Source organism: Carcharhinus amblyrhynchos, chromosome 8 (assembly GCF_965287045.1).
Source record: "Carcharhinus amblyrhynchos chromosome 8, sCarAmb.v2.hapA, whole genome shotgun sequence".
Taxonomy (NCBI): domain Eukaryota; kingdom Metazoa; phylum Chordata; class Chondrichthyes; order Carcharhiniformes; family Carcharhinidae; genus Carcharhinus; species Carcharhinus amblyrhynchos.
The window spans coordinates 85501538-85525148 of record NC_137331.1 but is presented as its reverse complement, the minus strand read 5'-3'; the positions used below and the strand labels follow the sequence as shown (position 1 = coordinate 85525148).

The 23611-nt window shown below is 42.6% G+C and overlaps 1 protein-coding gene across 1 annotated transcript in view; it reads left to right on the top strand.

The window, feature by feature from the left end:
• The window catches only part of gra (granulito), a 103706-nt gene that overhangs the window by 49507 nt on the left and 30588 nt on the right, over window positions 1-23611 (top strand). The window contains exon 3 of the mRNA XM_080194957.1: window positions 7927-8062. Within this exon, the coding sequence (XP_080051083.1) occupies window positions 7927-8062 (136 nt within the window). The remainder of the gene's footprint in view (window positions 1-7926; window positions 8063-23611) is intronic.

The following is a 23611-nucleotide window of genomic DNA, read 5'->3' as shown; positions in this document are numbered from 1 at the left end:
ATTACTTGTGCATTTAATTTTATTCTGATTGTTTTAAAAAGTTTCTCTATGGAACATGTGTCAGTACATTGATAATACAGACTGTTGTCTCATTCTAGGGACCACATTAACTAATCATGTGTCATGCTATTTGTCAAAGAGTTGTGCATGTTTGACATCTACTGTGTAGTGCATTTCGTGATGCATTGCTGCATGTTTATTACTTCACACATAATTTCAGCTCTTGCAGTTGCTGAAAAGCTAGATATACATTCAGATTGATATTCAGTGGTTTCCTCACTGGAGTCAACAACAGAATTTAAACACAAATACATCCCTCAACTAGAATTGCTGTGGAGCACACCGTTCTGTTGCTAAAGGAAAAATGTTCTGTTTGAAATTCTCAAGTGGATTACTCCCAGGTAGCTCAGCAAAGACTTTTCAAAATAACAATGATCTGCTATAGGTCGCATGATTTTGTAATATTAAAATGTTTAGGTTTGTAGCAAAATAAATTGGAGGTCCAATGGAAGAAATGAGCATGCAACTGGCCAGATTATTTCAATAAGCAATTCCTGTAATTTCAAAATCTATTCACTGCACGTTTGCAGATCCATCTCCTCTACCTGTTTTTTCACGATGCAACCAACACTTTATTGCACAAATGAGAAAAACATCTCTGTGAGCCTCAAAATGGAATTGGTTTTACATTAAGATGCAAGTTCATTAGATGGTTCCATTACAGCTTGGGGCATGTCTACGACAACCAGTGCCTGTTCATCCCTTGGCAATCCAATCATTTGTGGAGCTTGCTGGGTTAGTTAAATGTGTGTTTACCTGCGTAGAATTTTGTCTTCTTGACTCCTTCTACTGCTATGTACCATAGGATGACTTGTAATTTCAGTAAGAGAAAACTATACAGAGTGTCACTGAGGAATATAAATCTCAACATTAGAACTTTGATCCTTACCTTGCCAACATTGATCCCCACCAAATTATGTAATTTGGAATTGATATTCTCCATTTGTTTATTTGTGAGATAAATTATCCAAACTTGTTCCATCTGCCCAGTACTGGTTATCCAGTGCAAAGGATATTGATGTTGCTGTGATCTGTGATGAATAGCAATTGTGAAAAACCATTACTGAGGAACCAGAAACACATGCAAGGTCTGTGGAATTAGACAGATAGGCCTCAGCACATAGTGTTGATTCCTGATACAGACAGATGAGCAGTTTATGCAATTCTTAATGCAACATTTCTATCATATTCTGTCCTAACATTACATTTATTTTATAATGACCATCATGATAAACTAACAGTAGTTGGCACTTGGTTTGTTTAAAATGAGCACATAGTTCCCAGTTTCTAAATAACCCTCTAATCTCCCAATATGACTATCAGAAAATGTGGATACATTTTAATCCAGAATTATGACACTTATTATATTGGATCAGGAGCCACCAATACCATAAAAGGCAGCAGCAGAGAACGAGTGGATAACCTATCTCATTTACGGATCTGAATTATCATTCCTGGATCACAAGTGTAGAATTTGGCACTGTAAATCCAACCTGGTAGAAAGTACCCTGGAAATTGGGATTTTAATTCTAGCGTGGTGGAGTTGGCACTATAGTCACCATGCCTCCCCACCCCAGAGGTTACCATTTGCAGCAAGGGAATGGGCAACAGGCCTGCATCTGTGTTCTGCAACTCAAGAAAAACATGAAAAGCAGCTCTTTATCCCTCACCCCTCTCAAATCTCTGACCCCTTGTGTAATCCCTATGCCCCACCCATTACTTCATGCCTTCTAACCAACCCCTCATGTCCACCATGTTCTCCATGCCAATCTGTAATTCTCTACTGACCTCTGTGGCTCTTTACACAACCCCCACAACTTGCCTGGACTTGCAAAATCTCACTAACTTTCCTGTCTGGAAACAATACACATCTTTTTAACCTATGCTTAATGCTCTCTCCACTCACATTGTCTGTACCTTTAAGACTTGATTAGCTACAAAGACTCACATTCCAATCATTATTCATGTAAATTGAGTTTGTGTCATTATATGCCCTGTTTGTGATCAGAACTCCCACCCACCTGACGAAGGTACAGCCAGTTCCGAAAGCTAGTGCTGTTTGCTACAAATAAACCTGTTGGACTTTAACTTGGTGTTGTGAGACTTCTTACTACGTTCTTTACAACCCCAGGCAAACTTTGTGCCCTTTACTCATCACACTTCTTCTTTGCACTTACCATGCCAATTCATCCAGTATGCATATGGGCAGACCTGAGAATCCATGCTGAGGATTTTATTTCATTTGTTGCAAGTGTTTACTGCAGACTTAAAAAAAATTAATTAAAATCCATTCATTCATTTCCATTCCTTTAACAACATCTTGATTTAAAAAAAACATTTAACTGAAGTGTTTAATCCCTTACAAATACAAACATTTCATTCAATGGTTTCAATCCTTATGAAAACATTGGAATTCGTTGTCCCAGTTCGAACGACTTGTAACCACTTGGAGCTGCTAATCAAACTGGAATGGAAGGCAACCTATGGTGGTAATGGAAGCTTGTGAAATCAACTGTTCAACATGAATTCAGTAATAGTAGTTCTTGGGCCTATATCAACAGGGTGAAATCTCAAGCAATTTTTTTTAAGAGCAGGACCTTTAAGTGCCTTGACAGCTTGATAATTTCCTGTGACAGTTCATTTTGATGTTTTTGACACTTCAATCAGTTGCAATGAGCTTGACAGTTAAAAGTTTATGCACTTCTTACACATATTCATGCCTAGCAGCTAACTTCCCTTAATGGTGTTATGGACCATGTTCAATGGGGTACATTGCCTCTCCAAATGGGTACTCCACATCTCTCTCTGAAGGACTTCATAATCACAGACCTGTTCTTATTGGGTCATGTCATGGTTCATACACATAGGTCACCAAAATTAGACATGAGTGGAAACAGCTGCTTTATATGGGCAGCTGTTTCGATGAAGCATGCACAGGCCAGACTGTAACTAGATTAATTCCACATGCATGCCGATAGGCATTCCTGCTTAGATTCAGTAGCAGCAACAGACCATCTAGGGAGGACTTACCTTCATACAGGATCCATTTTTTAGTTTAGGTTATAAAATGTTGGAGAGAGGACATCACCCTCACCCTCTACAGCCCGCTGCTTCTTTCATACTGGAAGATTCCGATTGGCCCTCCAGCTTCGAGATCTTGACACCAATATTAATTGGTTTGTGAGCCCGTTTCCAGGCCAATTGAAGTGTGGGGGTGGGGGGGGTCTGCTGTGAAATCACAGTTAATCATGCTGTTCCCTATGGACAGTTTTGGCCTCTTAAGGTCAAACCAAATAAACAAACTCAAATTAAATTAGGACAAAGTAAAAGGGGCAGCTCCCCAAAAGGAAGGGGAACAGCCCGAACAAAACCAAAGCACAAAGGAAACTTAAAAACATCAAATTAAAATGTGATTATTAGGGTCAATAATGCACCCCAGCCCCTGCGGTGCCCAACAAGCGCAGAAGGCGTCAACTGTACCTGCAAACGCTGACGGACGGTTTTGGAAGTAGGGCAGACTTCTATCTCATACTTGGAGGGAAAATCCTGCCCACAGAATCTAAGCAAGGAAGTGTAAGTTATAATAAAAACAGAAACTGCTGGAAAAACTCAGCAGGTCTTGCAGCAGCTGTGGAGTGAGATGTTTGAAATCCAATATGACTCCTTGAAACTGAAGAGAGGTGGGAATATGATGGGTTTTGTGCTGTTGAAAACAGAGTAAAGGGTAGGTGAAGCAAAAGTAAAGGCCAGGGATAGGTTAGAGAGTGGGAATGACTAAGTGATTAATATGCCATAGAATACAAGGCAAAGGGAATGTTAATGATAGTATTAAAGACAAAAAACACTGGTTCAGAATAGGTACGAGAGTAGAATACAGGTGGGTGCTGTCTGAAAGCAAAATAGCAGAACATTAGAATAAAGTTCAGTGCTGTCTGAAAGCAAAAACATGAGCCCAAGATATAGTCTACCGCTTGGCAGGGTGGGGATTGTAAGGGAGGAAGAAATTAAAAATGGAGGCAGATGTTATGATCTGAATTTGTCGAATTCGCTGTTGAATCCATAAAGCTTTAAATGGCCCAATCAGAAGATGAGGTGCTGTTCCTCCAACTTGCATTGGGCTTTGCTGGAACAGAAATGTGCCACCCACCAAATACAACTTTGCTTCCCAACCCCTGTCAGTATTCTGAAGGGACTGTTCTCTCTGTGATACCCTGCTTCACTCGTCTATCGCCCCCAAAACCTGATCGTCATTCCATGGCACCTTATCATGCAATCATTGGATGTGTAACACCTACCCTTTTCTGCTTGTGTCCTCACTGTCCAAGACCTCAAACATGCCTTCCAGGTGAAGCAGCGATTCAGTTGAATTTTCAATTTAGTCTATTGCATTTGCTGCTCACAATGCAGTTTCTCGTATATTGGAGAGTCCAAATGCAGACTGGGTGACTGCTTTGTGGAATACCATCATTCAGTTAACTTTCTGATTGCTTGTTATTCAATTCAATTGAGCTCTCATGCTCAATTTATGTCCTTTTTATACAATAGTCCAATGAAGCCCAATGCAAGCTGGAGGAACAGCACCTCATCTTTCAAATATGTGCTTTACACCCTTCTGAACATAATATTGAGTTAAACAACTGCAAACCATGAATTATTTTTGATTTATTATTGTCACATGTATTAGCATACAGTGAAAAGTATTGCTTCTTGCACAGTATATAGACAAGGCATACAATTTATAGAAAAGGAAACAAGAGAGTGCAGAAAGCAGTATTACAGTCATAGCTAGGGTATACAGAAGGATCAACTTAATGTAAGGTAAGTCCATTCAGAAGTCTGACAGCAGCAGGGAAGAAGCTGTTCTTGAGTTGGTTGGTACGTGACCTCAAGCTTTTGTATCTTTTTCCTGATGGAAGAAAGTGGAAAAGAGAATGTCCGGGGTGAATGGGGTCCTTAATTATGCTGGATGCTTTGCTGAGGCAGTGGGAAGTGTATCCTTTATTTTGAATATCTTTCCCCTAAGTGCCTGTCTGTACCATTCTCATATGTTTGCATTCAGACAGCACTGACCTTCGTTCTGCTATTGGCATCTCTGCTGTTTGGTTTTCAGACACTGCTGACCTTTATACCATTATTAAGACACACTGTGGACCAATGCTATGTGTCCTTAGGACTGTAATTACCACCACTATGCCTTGTGTTCCATGATATCTTTGTCTATTCATCTCCTCTGCTCTGACCTCCATCTTTGCTCCACTTGCTCCTCTCACCTTTACCTTCAGTTCTGAAGAAGTCATATAGAGTCAAAATGTCAACTCTTTGTTCACAGATGCTGTCAGACGTGCTGAGATTTTCCAGCACTATTTGTTTTTATTTCCGATATCCAGTAGCCCCCACAGAATTTTGCATATATTTTGGTATAAGTTAGAATATTTAATTCAATGTCACATTGTGTACAAAAAGAAAACTAAAGAGAGGGAAATAAAGAATTCATGAAGAGGGAAGCCAAGAAAAATTTAGAAAAAATATTTTGTGTTTCTAAATTTAAAAAAAACTGACAATAATTAAAATCTGAAGAAATGTGATTCCATATATTTAAAAATAAATTTTTGGTGGCAGAGAGGTATTTTGGCATTCATTAAGATTCATCACATTGTTTTAAACTTTGCTTACACTTGAATGGACAAGTCATAATTATTTTCAATGTGTGAGTATCTAATGGGTAAGTACAACAACTATACACCCTTTTATCTGAATGAAAGTTTCTCGGTAAGATATGGTTAAGGCAAGTCATTTGGTGGAGCACGACAACTCAGACAGCAACTTCCTGATTCATATGTTGACGTGTGTGCAGATGCCTGAAGTAGCTATTTTTAAAAGATGGTGAGCGCTGAAGCCTTGCGTTATTTCCGATGCAAATTTTCAGCCAATGTTATTGTCGAGAGCATTCAGGTTTAGTTGGGTGCGTTGTGCAAAACTAGTGAGGCTAAAGGCAGATAAGCCCCCTAGACCCTGGCCCTGATAATTTGCATCCTAAGATCCTAAAAGAATTGACTACATAGATAGTGGATGCATTGGTTGTAATTTTCCAAAAATCCTTGGATTCTGGAGAAGTACCAGAGGATTGGAAAATCACCCATATGACAACGCTATATAAAAAGGGAGGCAAAAAGGGATAACTATAGGACAATTAGTCTAACATCTATTGTTGGAAAAATGTTGGAATCAATTATTAAAGAAGTAATTGCAACATATTTAGAAAATCATAATTTAGTTAAACTGAATCAGCATGTCTTCATGAAAGGGAAGTCATATCTCGCTAATTTATTAGAGTTTTTCAAGGAAGTCTCAACCAGAGTGAATAGAGAAGAACCAGTAGATGTGTTGTATTCTGCCTTCCAGAAGGTGTTCAACAAGGTACCTCACAAAAGGTTATGTCATAAGAGCCAGTGATTTTGAAGGTAGCATTGTGGCATGGATAGAGAATTGGCCAATGAGCAGAAAACAGCGAGTGGTTCTTTTTCAGTTTGGTGACCTCTAACCAGTGGGGTTCCACAAGGATCAGTGCTGGGACCACAGCTATATATTAATGACTTGGGGGAATGAAGCAAATGTACTGTTGCCACATTTACAGATGATATAAAAATTGTGGAAAAGCAAATTGTGAGAGGGATACAAACAGTAGGGCAGCATGGTGGTACAGTGACTAGCACTGCTGCCTCCCAGCGCCAGGGACCTGGGTTCAATTCTGGCCTTGGGTAACTGTGTGGAGTTTGCACAAACCCGATTTTTGCGTCTTTCGCAATCTTACTGACTTGGCTTACCTATCGAGCATCAGGACAAGCTGGTAAAATCACCCCTGTAGGATTCTTAAGGGGCATGACAGGGTAAATGCTGCCAGGATGTTTCCCCTCATGAGAGAATCCAGCACCAGAGGGAATAGTCTCTGAATAAAGGGGCACCAATTTGAGATTGAGGTGAGGAGGAATTTATCCTCAGAGGGTTGTGAGTCTTTGAAACTCCTATTGCATGGTGGAGCAGGCTTTCAGGATTGAATGGCCCACTCCTGTTTCTATTTCTTGTGGTCTTGCGGTCTTATGTCATTTTTTTTTGTTCTTGAGATGTGGCCATCACTGGGAAGCCTATATTTTCTGCCCAAACCTAGGTACCTGAGAAGGTAAAATAGGAAGTTTTTGCAACTTTGGGCAGGATTTTCTTGCTCTTCCTGCCAGTGAGATTTTCTGGTCCCATTGAAGGCGATCCCGTCCCCCCTCGGTGGGTTCCCCAGCAGCAGGGCAGGCAAGCCATACAAAATGTTATATAGACTTCAGTGGGACCAGAAGATCCCACCAGCAGCCAGTGGTGATCGTCCTCTGCCTCCAGAAAGCTCGCTTCAGAGGGGCTAGAAAATCCCAGCTTCTGTTAACCAAAATGTGAGAGACTGGAGCGATAAGTAGGCCAGAGCACGGGTAGCTGAGGTTCCATGAAAGACAATTTTTAAACCAATATCCAGGATAATTGTTGGTTTTCATAGTCATTTTCCTTGTGGTAAACCCACAATTTACCAGCTTCATTCAGTTGAAAAGTGCAAAATTTTAGAATAATAGCCAAGAACATTAGTAGCAGTGGGCAGATAGGAACTTTGAGCTTCCCACGTATGACTGATGGGAGTGGCAGGTTTAAAGGATTGTAGTAATTGCTGTTCATAAATTGGGAGTGAGGGGAAAGGATATGTTTAAAAAGAATCTTGTTTGATCTTTTCAGTTTTTTTCTGTGCCTTGCAAATTTGTTTTTCTCCCAGCAGCCTGCAGATAAATGAATGATGCAGCCTATTATTAGAAGTAACCGTTATTTAAAACTTTGCAGACTATTTCAAGTGGATATGCACAACGGGAAACCAAGTGGAGTGATGCCCCAATATTTAGAAGCAAACAAGATCTTAAAGGACAAGAACGACCAATAGAAAGACGGCATTCTGGTCAGGGAGATGGCACTAAGAAGGGTGAGTGGATTATTTGTATTACTTGGTAGTATAAGCCAGGTTTGTGCAACCTTTTTCACGTGAGATGACATTTTCATTTTTTCTCACTCGAGGGGCCAATGAGCAGATATGATATATGAGTTTCAAAATAAAAGTTCACGATATAAAAGAGAAACAAGTTGCTTAATAAAAATAATGCCAAAACAATAAATTGATAATTTAAAAGGGTACTTCATAAAAATGACCGTTAGAGAGCAAGAGGGTAACTGTGTATATCCTTACCCCCTGTGAGGGTTTACTCACACCCTCACCAGCGGAGAGAGTGTTGAAAGTATATGTTGGTATGCGGGGATGAAGGTAACTGAGAATACTAACACTGGAAATGAGACTCGCACGCATACTCACACTTGTTCACTCCCTCCACCTCACCCTCACTTGTTCTCTCTGCTTCACCCTCATTCACTGATCACTCTGCCTCATTCTTGGTAGCTCGCTCTCTCTGCTTCACTCTCCCTCATTCTCTCATTCTCAGTTGCTCTCTTCACCTCACACTCGCTTGCTCGCACTTTCGCACTCATTCATGCTTTCTTCCCCTCTCTTGTGCTCTCTCGTTCTCTCTCACACAAATAGCAAATTATATAGCAGGACTTCTACTTCTTTTGGAGTAGACAATCAACCTTTTAAGAATTTTACTATTTAGGTAGATATAACAGCAGTGGCTTGAATTGTGTTTGACACTCACGCTACTTCCCAGTATTTCCATTCAGGGTCCTAAAGCTATTTTCTTTTTGCAATGTTTGGCCTACACTCAGTTCCGAAGAGCTCACATCTCTGCCCACAATGGGCAGAATCATGAGCCCAAACTCTCTGTGCTCAAGAATGGCAGTGCACTCTCAAAATCCAGAGTTTTGAAAAACGCGATCCTCATTGGCGGGATGGCATTTTGCAATTTTGCAGCAGGCCTGCTGGCAGAATGATGCAGAATACACTGTGGGACATCGGGAACCTCACTTCCATACTAAACACCTCATTATTGAACACTGGATATTGAGTCTGCACCTAATATTCAGCAAGCTCCAATGTGACGACACGCCAGTGCCATTTACAACAGCTCCAAATAAGCATGAATGTGGTGCTTTCACTTACACTGGGGATATCAGAGGTGAGCACTCAGGCAGCCATTTCTCTTCAGCCTATCCCAACACTCAAGGGCACCAAGGAAATGGCTGAGGACACAGATAAATGGAGCTTGGGGCCAGGGGTGGGGGTGACTCTTGCCACACTGGTGGGTAGTGAAAGGCCAGGTCAGATGCAGGGAGAAAATGGAGGCTCAGCAGTATTCACCCTTGTGATTTACACAGGAAATAATGTGGTGATGTGGCCGTTGTGTCAAAGGGGATATTGCAGCAGAGAGCAGATATTAACTCAGTGAATGGGAAGCACTTGGGTGGAAGTCACAGAGGCATGGGGATGGATGAGGGTCAGGGCTATAGTAAGACTCTCCATAGCTCCCTTGGTATTTTCAATCTTTTAGCACATGATTCAGGAGAATCATGGAGCCTGTGGAGTTGGTCTTTCTGCTAATCAAAGTTGACCAGCAGCAGAGACAAAGGCCTGTTGCTGCATGTACTCAGGACCAGAGTCCTGCAGTTGTCCAGTGAGCAGAACATAGGGTCAAAGACATACCAGCCTAGAATCTTCCTGCAAAGATGTTCATACCTTCAGACGTCTGGACCTCCATACCAGAGAAGGCTGCATCTGTCCTGGGAGATAGTGAACCACCTCTGCCATATACTGCATGAGCTGGCACCTCATGGAATTGGAGTACACCCAATGCCTGTGCCCCTTAAAGTCACAGCCACATCAAACTTCTGTCTGATGATGCCAATCCAGAGGCCAGAACCACCACAGGACACTCGACACATTGAAGCTCATACTTCATGTGTCTGCATGGATTTCTTCCTGGTTTTTCTGGTTTCCTCCCACAGTTCAAAGATATGCAGGTTAGGGTCCCAAGATACGTAAGTCAGGGGATTAGTGAGGTAAATACATCACGTATTCTATGATTCAATGCTGTGCTAATGGAGCAGGCCATTGAACTGCTGAAGTTGTAGTTCCAGTTCCTGACTGGTCAGGGGGTGCCCTACAATATATTCTGCCCCCCCCTTCCAGAAGTTCTCCTGCATTATGGTGCTTTGTTATGCACTTGATAACTTAGCGCTACAAAGGGTGACACCAACTGGTACAGGAGGAGATGGGCAAGTGCCACATTTCCTTGGATGAGGAGGATGTTAAGGAAGGAGGCTATTGTAGCAAAGCTGAGCAAGAGGAGGAAGGCAGTTTAAAGTTTGTTCAGTCAAAAGATGTGTGGATTAGGTGAATTGACTATGCTAAATTGCCCCTTCGTGTCAGGGGGACTAGCTATGGCAAATGCATGAGGTATAGGGATAGGGCCTGGATAGGATTGTGATTGGTGCAGATTTGATGGGCCAAATGGCCTCCTTCTGCACTGCAGGATTCCATGATTCTATGATTAGTGTCACAAGTAGGCTCACATTAACACTGCAATGAAGCTACTGTGAAAATCCCCGAGTTGCCACATTCCAGCACCTGTTTGAGTAACCAGCACATTCTTCGGAAAGTGGGAGGAAACTGCAGCATCCAGAGGAAGTCCATGTCGACATGGAGAAAACATGCAAGTTCTGCACAGAGAGTCACCCAAGCCGGGCCCCTGGTGCAGTGAGGAGCAGTGATAACCACTGTGCCACCATGCCGCAGTGCAGTTCCATCAGTTTTTTTTTAACTTTTTAAAAAATACTTTATACTTTAAAACTTTTAAAACTTTAAATGTTGCACGTCTTCATGGGCAGGGGACTGAAGCCATTGGCCAGACTTCAGGAGAGTAATGATGACTTGCTGCAAGGACAGAACGCTGCTCCTCTCATCCTCAGCGATAAGTCTGACTTCTGCCTAATAAAGAGCTGAAGGTTCCCTGCCAATGAGCCAGCACAGGGTGGGCTTCATAAATGGTTTAAATGAGCATCAGGAACTGCAGGCCTTTTTGGGGTAAGTGCTCAGTTTCAGCTTTCACCAAGGTCAACAGGCTCTCAGCATTTCAACAGCCCCTTGGCCTCTGGGATACAGGTGCAATGTTGCACTCTTGAAATGCTATAACCTTGATGGGGGTGGGGTGGGGGAGGGATGTGCCTTCAATGAATGGGATGTGGGAAGAGTTTCTGGGACTTGGGGGGGTGCTTGCCTGCAGCTGAGCATCTATAGTTCAGTGCAGGAAAGACATAGCACAGCCATCCTTTCACTCACTAGGGATGGAGCACTGGGTGTGCGAAAGGGCTCCAATAGCTTTCAGCACCAAATGACACGAGAGGCTCTGTGGCTGAACAAAGTGAATTTTATTTTAGAACAGTATATAGTGGTGACCTTTCTACACTTGTACCTATTTTCATCTGTGCCAACTAGGTGCCTTAACTTTCTGCCCCCCCTTTCCCTTGTACTACGTCTAGGTGCTTCCCTGGATCCACAGCTGAGATTGGACAGGCCTGTTGACTTCCATGCCCTGTTACCTGAGATAACCTTCACAGGTGTCCCCTGGTGGGCCTAGACCATATGGATCCTGGCTTGCTTTCAGGCAGCATGGGTGTTACAATGTTACCTCCTCAATGCGAGGGACTGGAGCTGTGTTGCTGACAGGGAGGGGAGAGTCAGATGGGCTGGACGCCCCTGGGATCTCCTGGGTAGAAGAGTGCAGCTGTGCCCCAGATGATCTTCTTCCTTTTAGTGCCCCTCCAGGGGATAGAGGGGACACTGGAGTAAGGTCCAGAAACTCTGCTGTCCTCTGGTGCAGGCATTGTTAATTCCTCTAGTGCCTGCACCATGCAGTTGAAGCCCTGCACATGGAGCTCGAGCGCTCAAATATTGAGGTCATGAGCTGAACCATGGTGTAGACAACTCTTGCCATGGCACGCATGTCCTGTACCATAGTCTCCATTGTGCCCGCCATCCTTGCAGTGTTGGCCTCATTGTGATGAAGTGAAAGCACAATCTTCTCAGACTAAAGGCAATGAAAGCCCTCCAGCCAGACTTACAATCTGAGGAGGAACACTGTCAGCCCTTCCTCACGCTCACAACTCTATATTTGCAGTTCCATCAATTCTGGTGTGACCGGACCCAGAGCCATGTCAATGGCCGGGGACACAGCAGAGTCCTGATCTTTGGCATCCCTCCACACTGGTTCCCTTGGACATCCCTGTTTCTGTTGCTGTGGATCTTTAGCTGTGAGGTGCTCACCAGTAAGTGACCCAGAGGCCTGCCTACTTAATGAACCTACCGAAGTGTGAGTATTTGCACAGGTGCCGGGTACAACTGGCAGCTGTGATGCATCTTCAACAGTGGGGTCTGAAAAATCTCCCTCTGAGCTACTTGTATCCAGTGAGTCCAGGGGCCATGAGGATGATCTGGGCTGCTTTGCCTGTAAAAGAAGGGAAATGGCATTACTGCATTACAAGGGATAAAGGAGAGAAAACTGATTTCTCACTTGAGACTTGAGGGATGACAGCATGTCTCGAGAATTCTCACATTTGTCTGCAGCCTCAACTTCACCAGCAGCACAGGCACAGTCTTCCTCCTCTTCGGCCAGCTCAAGTGCTCTGTCCTTGAAACGCATGAGCTTTGGCATTACTTCAGCTGGGTGTGCTTGCTCACGCTTGTTGTGGTTGAGTTTGTCTTCCAATGATATACTAGGAAATTGTAGGTGAGAGTAATGAGATTGAAGATGATGATGACATGTGGCAAGTGTGGGACTTGAGAGGGAGCATGCAATTTGAGGACCATAGCAGCTACTAGGAAGAACATGGTGATTGTGGGAGTTGGGAGGAGGGCCTCGTTCCTTGCGTTGCCAATCCCTGAAGTGGGTGGATAAGGGATGAAATTGCAGTGGGAGGGGTGTGCGAGGGGGTCCAGAGAGAGAGTGCCTGTTGTTTACTTACCCTGGCTGAGTAAAGAAGATCGTTTGTCTGTGTACAGAACTGTGTACAGTTCTGGTCAATGGTGAGGGATTGGAATGCCCTGCCTGCTGCAGTTGTAAATGCACCTAGTTTGGGGGCGTTTAAGAGATCCGTGGATAGGTTTATGGACGAAAAGGGATTGGTTTAGATTAGTGGGTCATTGTTTTTTTTTAACTGGTCGGTGCAACATCGTGGGCCGAACGGCCTGTTCTGCGCTGTAATGTTCTATGTTCTATGTATTATAGAAAGGATATTATTAAACTAAAAAAAGTGCAGAAAAGATTTACTAGGATGCTACCAGGACTTCATGGTTTGAGTTATAAGGAGAGGCTGGATAGACTGGGACTTTTTTCTCTGGAGCGTTGAAGGCTGACTGATGAACTTCTAGAGGTCCATAAAATAATAAGGGGCATGGATCAGCTAGGTAGCCCATATCCTTTCCCAAAGGTAGGGGAGTCTAAAATAGAGGGCATAGGTTTAAGGTGAGAGGGGAGAGATACAAAATTGTCCAGATGGGCAATTTTTTCACATATAGGGTGGTGAATGTCTGGAACAAGCTGCCAGAGGTAGTAGTAGAGGCGGGTACAATTTTACCTTTTAAAAGGCATTTAGACAGTTACATGGGTAAGAATGGTATAGAGAGATATGGGCCAAATGCAGGCAATTGGGACTAGCTTTGGGGTTTAATAAAAGGGTGGCATGGACAAGTTAGGCCGAAGGGCCTGTTTCCATGCTGTAAACCTCTATGACTCTACCTTCCTCTCTCACTGCCGTCCTGTCTTCTTCTGGAGTGAGCTGGCTGCCACTAACATCCCAGGCAGGGATAGTGACCTTACTGGAAAGCCTTCTTCTGGCGTGAGGGTAGAGTGCATCTCGTTTCTGCTGTACACCATTCAGCAGATTGCTCAGGACTCCTTTTGAAAAGCAAGGTGTGGACTACTTGATGGCCATCCCCTGGAATAGATCTGGAACTAGTGTTGGGGAGGAATTTCCTCGTGATTGCAGCGATTAAGTTGTTGAGGTTGGACAAGTCAAAGGGAGTACACCACAAGTGTGGCATGATTCTCACATGCATAAAACTTTTCCTGAAGAGGCACAAGATTTGGTCAGAAATCCTGCTGGCATTGGTGCCAGCACTGACATACTGCTAAAATCTCATAAGATTCTGCCCAATGATTCCTTGGGTTTCCAAAGCTTTTCTCAATTACTAATCGAGGGATTACTAGGAAATCAACAATGTCTATATGTAGATATGAATGTAACATCTCAAAATTTCTAACATTTGTTCTGTTAATTATTTTGCATATACTGTGGTGGATTAAGGGAAAGCTCATTTACAGCTGAGAACTATTTGAATATTATTATTCTGTGGTACAGTAGAAGAATGTGACTGTTGTAAAGCATGGAATCTATTTGATTGTTCATTGTAATCCTACCTTCTACTGTGGTCCACTATAAACCCCAAACAAAACTTATAAACTTAACCACATGTTCCAATCTTTGTTTCACTCTCAGTAATTTTTTTAAGAAGTGGTTGGTTATTAATGCTTTCCATGTCCTGGTTGGCTGACGATAAGAATTACTTAAAGCAATTGACTGCTTGGACAAGTTGATGACATCACTGCAGCTCAATGCTTGGAATTGGTATTAAAGAATGTTACAATAAATTGCATGTTGAGAGAGGTAAAGCTGTCACCAAAGAGATCATTAAATAACTCAGCAAAATTCTCTTTGAAATCAGCGATGAGGGACAGCAATGTTGAGCGATTGTAGCTTCTATAAGTAAGTCAAATTCATGAGCCAAATATGTCAGAACACAAAAATTAGCCAAGAATAAATGTTGTTTCCAAGTAGTACAGAGGGGTAGAATTTGGGAAACCAAATTCTTGAAAGCACCCTCAAGAATGAGTACTTTCTTGAGGGTGCGGAAATAAATGGACTGACCCAAGCTATTCTTGCACATTACAAGCTGGCTGTTTAGCTGTTGAAATTAATTGAGCAAAGAAATGTGGTTAGTGCATCAAGATTAGGAAAGGTGGTGGCAATGGAAGGAAATAATGCTTAAAGAATGATTTGGATATATACATTTACGTATTCACACCAGACAAATGCCATTGTTAGCTAGTAGAGAATATGTAAAATATAATCAAAGTATATGTGAAAAAAGAACTCTTGATTGGCATGATGGTTTTGTGGTTTAATTTTTTGTTAATTTCTAATCTTTACTAATTGTCCCTTCTCCAAAACCAACGTTTGACTTATTTAGAAACAAATTATGCAAAGGTGGAGAAATAAAGGGGCAGTGATTGGCCTTTCTTGCACATCTGCTGGCTTAAAGTTTAAAACAAAGCAAAAATTTAGGTGGAATACTTGAATACAAGTTCATTTTTTAAAAATCTTATGTTACATGCTTAAAGAAAACATCTATCAGCTAATTATTTGTTGAATTAGTGCCCATTTTACATTTGGAAAACAGGTACTGAAATATCCAGTATGGAAGATGTGTGAACCAACCTGTCACGTGTGGGAAATGAAGCCACCATATTTGATTGTGCTCCTCATAGACATCTACAGAATGCAACACAAGTATTAAAATGGCCCATTAAAACATTTAAGTAAAAAGTTTTAAAAGTTTATTTATTAGTGTCACAAGTAGGCTTACATTAACACTGGAATGAAGTTATTGTAAACATCCCCTAGTTGCCACTCTCCAGCACCTGTTTGGGGGTACACTGAAGGAGAATTTAGCGTGGCCAATGCACCTAACCAGCACATCTTTGGACTGTGGGAAAAAACTGGAACACCCGGAGGAAACCCACGCTGACATGGAGAGAATATGCAGGCTCCACACAGACAGTGACAATGTAAGCTGGGAATTGAACCTGAGTCCATGGTGCTGTGGGGCAGCAGGGCCACCGTGCCACTCTGCCACTGTGCTACCCTGAAAGTGTCCTGTCCTTATAGTGAGATCCTTTTGTGAAATTGGGCTATGACAGCACCTGACTCACGTGAGAAATTATCGTTCACGAACTTGTGACATAATGGACATCAAGTATCCTTCATCAGCTCTATTTAAAAGGCTCATCCTGAATATCCAGTTAGTTGTTGGTTTATCCTTTTAAAGCAGCTTGCGTGATCATGTATTTTTTGCTCCATTTTCTTATTTCTATAATTGATTTCTGACTCTGATAAGACGTCACTAGTTCAATCGTTGTCTCGTAAGGATAACTTGAATGCTGGAGGATAATGCTAAATGAGTGTGAAAATAGAAGAGAGCAGGAACAGCCATGCAAGGAAGGAGGAGCATGCCATGCAGGAAACCACACTATTAATATGTTTTAAAGGAGCATTTCTTCTAACTAAATTCCATTGAAGAGTAATGTCTCAGGCTATCAGTGAGCTGTGTGACCTATTACAGCTACAACTTGAGCCTCGACCCAGGGCATTTAACAGTGACTGTCATAGTCACTGTGGCTCTTAACCTGTAAATATCAGGAATCATAGAGGCACAGCAGTTTACATCAGTGACATCTTTATCAAGATTATAAGGGGGCTTAATAGTGTAGACACTTCTGCTGGTTGGGGAATCTAATACATGGAGGCAGACTCAGGATCATTTAGGACTGAGATGAGGAGAAATTACTTCACTTAAAGGATTGTGAATCTTTAAAACTCTCTACAGTTGAGTATTATTCATGCTCCATCATTGAATGTGGTTAAGGCTGGAATAGACAGATTTCTGATCTGTCAAGGAATGAAAGGATATGCGGAGCAAGTTGATCTTGTGGGAGCAGGCTTAACAGGTCATATGGTATATTCCTGCCTCTATTTCTTGTGTTTTTGTGAAGATTTCATTTAGTGCACCCGAAGTACCAGTAACGTAACTCCCACTATCTTGTCATGACTCAAACGAGTGGGAAGAAGGGTCTGCCAGAACAAGTTTTCATTGCCCCCATTGACTGTTGCATGCAGGTGCAAGAAAGAAATTAGTTCTTCAGGAGTGTGCATAATGCTTCATCTGAGGGAGCATGGAGGATGGGCATGACACTCTTTCACATAGAGGCAGTAAAAGTCAGTCAAAGAGAGCAACTGGAACCCAGAGGAAGGGTCAAAGATCACGAGGAAGAGGCACTAGCAAGGAGAAGGAGAGAGAGGACGGCCAGTTTGTATACTGTGTGGAGGATGTACAGATGGAGGGCATCACACCAGACAGTACCAAAGAAGATTCAGGTTGAGCCATGTTGTTACCACAGACATTTGTCACATGATACAGCAGCAACTGGAGCCATAATCCAACGACCACCATGCCCTGCCAGTGGCTATGAAGGTAACCATCAAACTGAACTTCCATGGTGCTGTCCAGGGCTCAACAGGAGACTTGGTCGGTATATCCCAGTCAGCAGCATGCAATACATTAAAGAAATGATTAATGCCTTGTTTGCTCATGCAGGGGAATGCATTGGTTTCTGCTTGGCTCTCAAGTCACATGGCTATTCCCCCCTCTCCCCCTCAGCCACCTACAATCTGAGGCAGAGTGAAATTATAATAGCAACTGTGTTGTCACCAGGAGCACTAATGAGCAGGCCACTGGCATTTTAGCAATCATAGAATCCCTACAGTGCAGAAGGATGCCATTTCAGTTACAGGAAATTGACCTAGATAAGACAATGTGATCAGCACAGGCTTGATGGTTTGAAGGCCCAGTTCCTGTGCTGTACTTCGTTCTTTGTTCACTCAACAAGTCTGTACCAACTCTTCGAAAGAGCATCTTAATCAGGCCCTACCCCTTGTCCTGTACCCATAACCCTATGCATTTGCCATGGTTAATCCAATTAACCAAGATATCTTTCGACACTTGGGCAATTTAGCATGGCCAATCCACCTAACCTGTATATCTGTGTACTTTGGGAAGGACCCAGAACATCCACAGGAAACTCATACAGACACTAGGAGAATGTGCACACTCCACACAGGCAGTCACCCGAGGCCGGAAGTGAACCCAGGTACCCGGAGTTGTGTGGCAGCAATGCTAACTACTGTACCATCATCCTGCCCACAAGAAATAATGATGCCTTGATCACGTAGATGGAGTTCTCCAATATGCCCAAGAAAAGGTTTCAAGAATACTTATTTGCTGCACAATACTGTGCAGTGGAGAGGCCTCCAACTTGATGAAGGTGATGTCATGAGCAGAGCTCCAATTCATTAAGGAGGAAGAAGATGAAGGAGAGGTGGAGAAACTTGCCAATGGTAGAGGTAAGGACATTCGACAGGCTGATTCTGTGCAAGAGGAGTGTCCTTGTGCAGAATAGATTTTCAGAAACATTTTCAAAATAACATATGTCATCACACAGTCCCTGGTAACATGTCTCCATACAAATATCATTACACCTTGATGCCACAGTATCTCAATGATTGCATGTTGTGACGATACTGTGCCTTTAAGAAATGTATTTTAATCACATTTCTTTGCAGGATGTTTTGTTGGCACTGTATTGTCGATAGCCAGTGTCCTTCATTGTTACTGAAACAGCATAGCTAACATCATGATTATTTTAATATGAACTAATGCAGTGTTCTATGGTTTTAATTTTCCCTTGCGATTGCAGAGTAGAGCTTGATTGGGGGTGATTTAGATGTCAGGTCAGATGGCTAGGGACAGTTATTTTTCACAGAGCATTCCAGTTTTTATTTTGCTTTCAGAAGCTGCTTAAAGCTGACAGAAACAGCATGTTTTCCCCCTCTCTAGAGTTGGGAGTTTTTGCTGTTTAAGTGTTGCCGTTTTTGAAGCTGCCAAAGACTGGGTTTACCTCTGAGGTTTTGCTGTTTGGAGGATATATCCTTCTCTGAATTCTGATATTGGGTTTGCTGTCCAGAAGTGTTACAAAGCATACTTGTTTTTGTGCTAACTAATGCTAGAGAAAGGTGTATACCTGTGGGATATTGCTTTACCTTGGGACAACAGAGATAGCTACCTGTTAAGAGTTAAACAGTGTCATGTTTAAATATTGTAATTGGTAAAAGTTATGCTATTTCTTTTTGTTATATTCTAACTGTGTTCTGAAATATACTTTGATAAAAGCTTTCTTGTGAGTCGCTTGAATCATACCTGGAGTGAAACATCTAATACTCACCAGTGCCAAAATCAGATCTAAAATTTAGAGTCTAGATTTACCTCACAAAACACTCTTAAGTTTCTGGCCTTTACCTTAACAATATTCTTCACTATACAATCCCATCGGAGCGAAGCAACACCAAATGAGTTTGATTCAGTCACATTTAGACTGCTGCTATCTTCTCCATCGTGGACATGGTCGTAAACATCTTTCAAACACACATTGTGACAAATACTTTTCATCCTGGTTCTCCCACATGAATTCCATTGATTATGAATGATACACCCATAATGCAAAATAGACCATCAAGCCCACGCCCACAATGCAGAAAAAGGCATGAATTATGCCATTAAACTTGTGTCACTATATTTATGTTGCATTATATATGCAGATATGACATCTCTCACATCATGATTAGATATTTGAAATACTTTGTGTTATATCTATTCTGACCCATGTTCCTGTTTAAGAACTGGGCACCAAATGCATCAGTTTAAATAGATCTCTCAAATCACAGTCTGACAAAGAAAGTGACAATGCAGTCATTTTAGTGGTGACGGCACATGACCTATATTAGGTTGATGGCCGCAGCTCAGGTTGCATTAATGTGCAAAACTACAGCAAGAATTAATGCTTAGGATCCAGCATTCTTACTTAAGGTGCACTTACTGACCAGGATCTGATCATTGAATCAGTTCATTAAGCCTCCCTTAAAGCCACACTTAGATGGAAACTGAAAGATACACACAGCACCTTCATGCCTGAACCTTTGACCTCTGGGTTCTTATGTTATACAACAGAGAGGAGGAACCTCCCATATACCCCACCAATCAGACCATATCATTCCTCCTAATGAAGCCACATCAAGATGCAACTCAGCATGTTTACCTCAATATTACTGGTCAGTAATTAACTTACATTTTAGTCATTCCTTTTGAGGTCTCCGTTGTACGTGCATACATAGAGTCATTTGAAAATGAAAAAATGCATTGAACAAGTGTTCAAATGTGCTACATTTAATGTGAATATAGTAAAAACTGTGAATATAGTAACCACAGTGAACCCATTCACACTGTAGGTGAGACAGCACCCTGTGCTAATGGACACTCCCATTAAATGCCTGCTCCCATGTTGCTTTGAAAGAGGGCAAGGCAGGCTTCTCACATATCTGTCTAATGGACAGTGGGGAACATTGATGGTCTACTTATTCATGCAGGCATCCATTGGGAACCTCCCTTGGATTGCAGCCTCTGTGCAACTTATGTTATATAACATAAGAATCCAGAGGTCAAAGGCTCAAGCATGAATGTGCTCCATGCATCTTTCAGTTTCCATCTAAGTGTGGCTTCAAGGAAGGCTTAATGAACTACTGATCAGTAAATGTATCTTATGTACTGGCACTTGCAGAACATAGAACATAACAGCGCAGAACAGGCCCTTCGGCCCACGATGTTGCGCCGACCAGTTAAAAAACAATGACCCTCTAACCTAAACCAATCCCTTTTCATCCATAAACCTATCCACGGATCTCTTAAACGCCCCCAAACTAGGCGCATTTACAACTGCAGCAGGCAGGGCATTCCAATCCCTCACCACCCTCTGGGTAAAGAACCTACCCCTGACATCCGTCCTATAACTACCCCCCCTTAATTTAAAGCCATGCCCCCTCGTGCTAGCTTCCTCCATCCGAGGAAAAAGGCTATCACTATCCACCCTATCTAAACCTCTAATCATCTTATATGTTTCAATAAGATCCCCTCTTAGCTGCCTTCTTTCTAGCGAAAACAACCCCAAATCCCTCAGTCTCTCCTCATAGGACCTCGCCTCCATACCAGGCAACATCCTGGTAAACCTCCTCTGCACCCTCTCCAAAGCCTCCACATCCTTCCTATAATGTGGGGACCAGAACTGCACACAATACTCCAAGTGCGACCGCACCAGAGTTGTGTACAGTTGCAACATGACGCTGCGACTCCTAAATTCAATCCCCCTACCAATAAACGCCAAGACACCGTATGCCTTCTTAACAACCTTATCTACTTGATTCCCAACTTTCAGGGATCTATGTACACATACACCTAGATCCCTCTGTTCATCCACACTATTCAGAGTCCTCCCGTTAGCCCTATACTCGACACATCTGTTATTCCTACCAAAGTGAATTACCTCACACTTCTCTGCATTAAACTCCATCCGCCACCTCTTGGCCCAGCTCTGCAACCTGTCTAAGTCTCCCTGCAAACTATGACACCCTTCCTCACAATCTACCACACCTCCGACTTTGGTGTCATCAGCAAATTTACTAATCCACCCAACTATACCCTCATCCAGATCATTAATAAAAATTACAAACAGCAGTGGCCCCAAAACAGATCCCTGAGGCACACCACTCGTAACTGAACTCCATGACAAATATTTACCATCAACCACCACCCTCTGTCTCCTATCTGATAGCCAATTCCTGATCCAATTTCCTAGATTACCCTCAATCCCATACATCTGCATTTTCTGCAGAAGCCTACCATGGTGAACCTTATCAAACGCCTTACTAAAATCCATATATACCACGTCAACTGCCTTACCCCCATCCACCTCTTTGGTCACCTTCTCAAAAAACTCAATAAGGTTAGTAAGGCACGATCTACCCGCTACAAAACCATGCTGACTATCTCCAATCAATTCATTACTCTCCAAATAACTATAAATCCTATCCCTAATAATTTTTTCTAAAACCTTGCCCACAACAGAAGTAAGACTCACCGGTCTATAATTCCCGGGGAAGTCTCTGTTCCCCTTCTTAAACAATGGGACAACATTCGCTATCCTCCAGTCTTCCGGTACTATACCTGAGACCAACGACGACCTGAAGATCAGAGCCAGAGGCTCTGCAATCACCTCTCTTGCCTCCCAGAGAATCCTAGGGTAAATCCCGTCCGGACCAGGGGACTTATCTATTTTCAAACCCTCAAGAATATCCAGCACATCCCCCTTATCAACTGCAATACTGTCTAGTTTACACCCCTGCAACCCAGTGTTCTCCTCAGCTACATTCATGTCCCCCTGCGTGAACACCGAAGAGAAATATTGGTTCAATGCCCCTCCAATCTCTTCTGGCTTTGGTGAGGTGGAAGGGGAGGAGGGTAGCAGAGAAGTGGCAGAGGATGAGGCTGTTGAGGAGATCTTAGCACAGGCCTGAGTTGGTATTCAGGTGGGGTTGATGGGAGCTAATTGCCGGTGCGCAGCAGATATCCAATCCAGCAATACATCAACCAACAGTACAAATGTCCATTATGAGTATGCAGTTCCTCATGTATTCCATGGATATCAGCATTTATACTGAGCAGACTGTTCCAGGCTACTGAGTGAGGCTTTCACCTTTTCTTGGCTGACAGCTGCTCTTGCATTCCTCCAAGTGTTAATGCATGTGCCCCTCCACAACACTGGCCAATCTCTCATGGTCAATGTGGAACTTATAATGGTGATGGTTTCCTCCATTTGAAGTTCAGGAGCTCCTATTGCCTCGGGAAACTCTGCCAGATGTCCACACAACTGCTCCAGATTGGACAAATACCCAAATACTGATTCCTGAGACTTCACGTATCTCCACTGGAGTATCATCATGATTTTCCACCCTTCTCCAAGGGGGATTTTGGACAGAAATCTATGTCTCTGTCATCTCTTATATTCTGGTGCAGTGACTGTGCCACTGACTCTAAAAGCAGACTACCTCCATCTGAAGTGCCTGAATTTGAGTTGGTGGCACGTTCACTAATATGATGTATGCTAACTCCTAGGAAATCTTCTTGCCCAAGAGATGATATGGACCTGGTGGCAAAGCCAGCAGAACTGTGTTGCATATGAAAGACAAAATGAAATATTTAGGTATAGTCCTTCTCATAGTGAAAACATGCTCTGATGTATGCTTTAACCATGTTCACGGTGGCCACATGACTCAATTCCATCATTGGACTACCTCTCTGCCAATGTCCCGTTGTGCCCATTGAAGGGATAGCATGACATCTACCGTTACCACCATGTGTCAAAGCAAAGTCAACACTTGCTTTATTACTTGCTACTGGGGATTCACCAAGACAAACAGCCAGTAGCTGTAGCGACCTGGCAATCTTCAGGGCCATTTGCTCCACAGAGCTTAGGGTCATCAGGTAAGATCTGCACCCAACCAAAAGATGTTAACCTGGACCTAAGTACCTATTACAGATTTCACTATATGAAAAACCATTCTAATTTATAAAAGCCCATGAAATACATTTAAATTCCCACAAGTACTTAATCCTTATAAAAAACAAGTATTTTTATATGTAACCCAACATAAGTCATTCAATAACCTTTTGTAATTGTCCATCAAAATGTGAACTTCATAGAAGTACCTCCCAAACAGGATAATGAAAGGTTGTGGAAGCAGTCAAGCCATA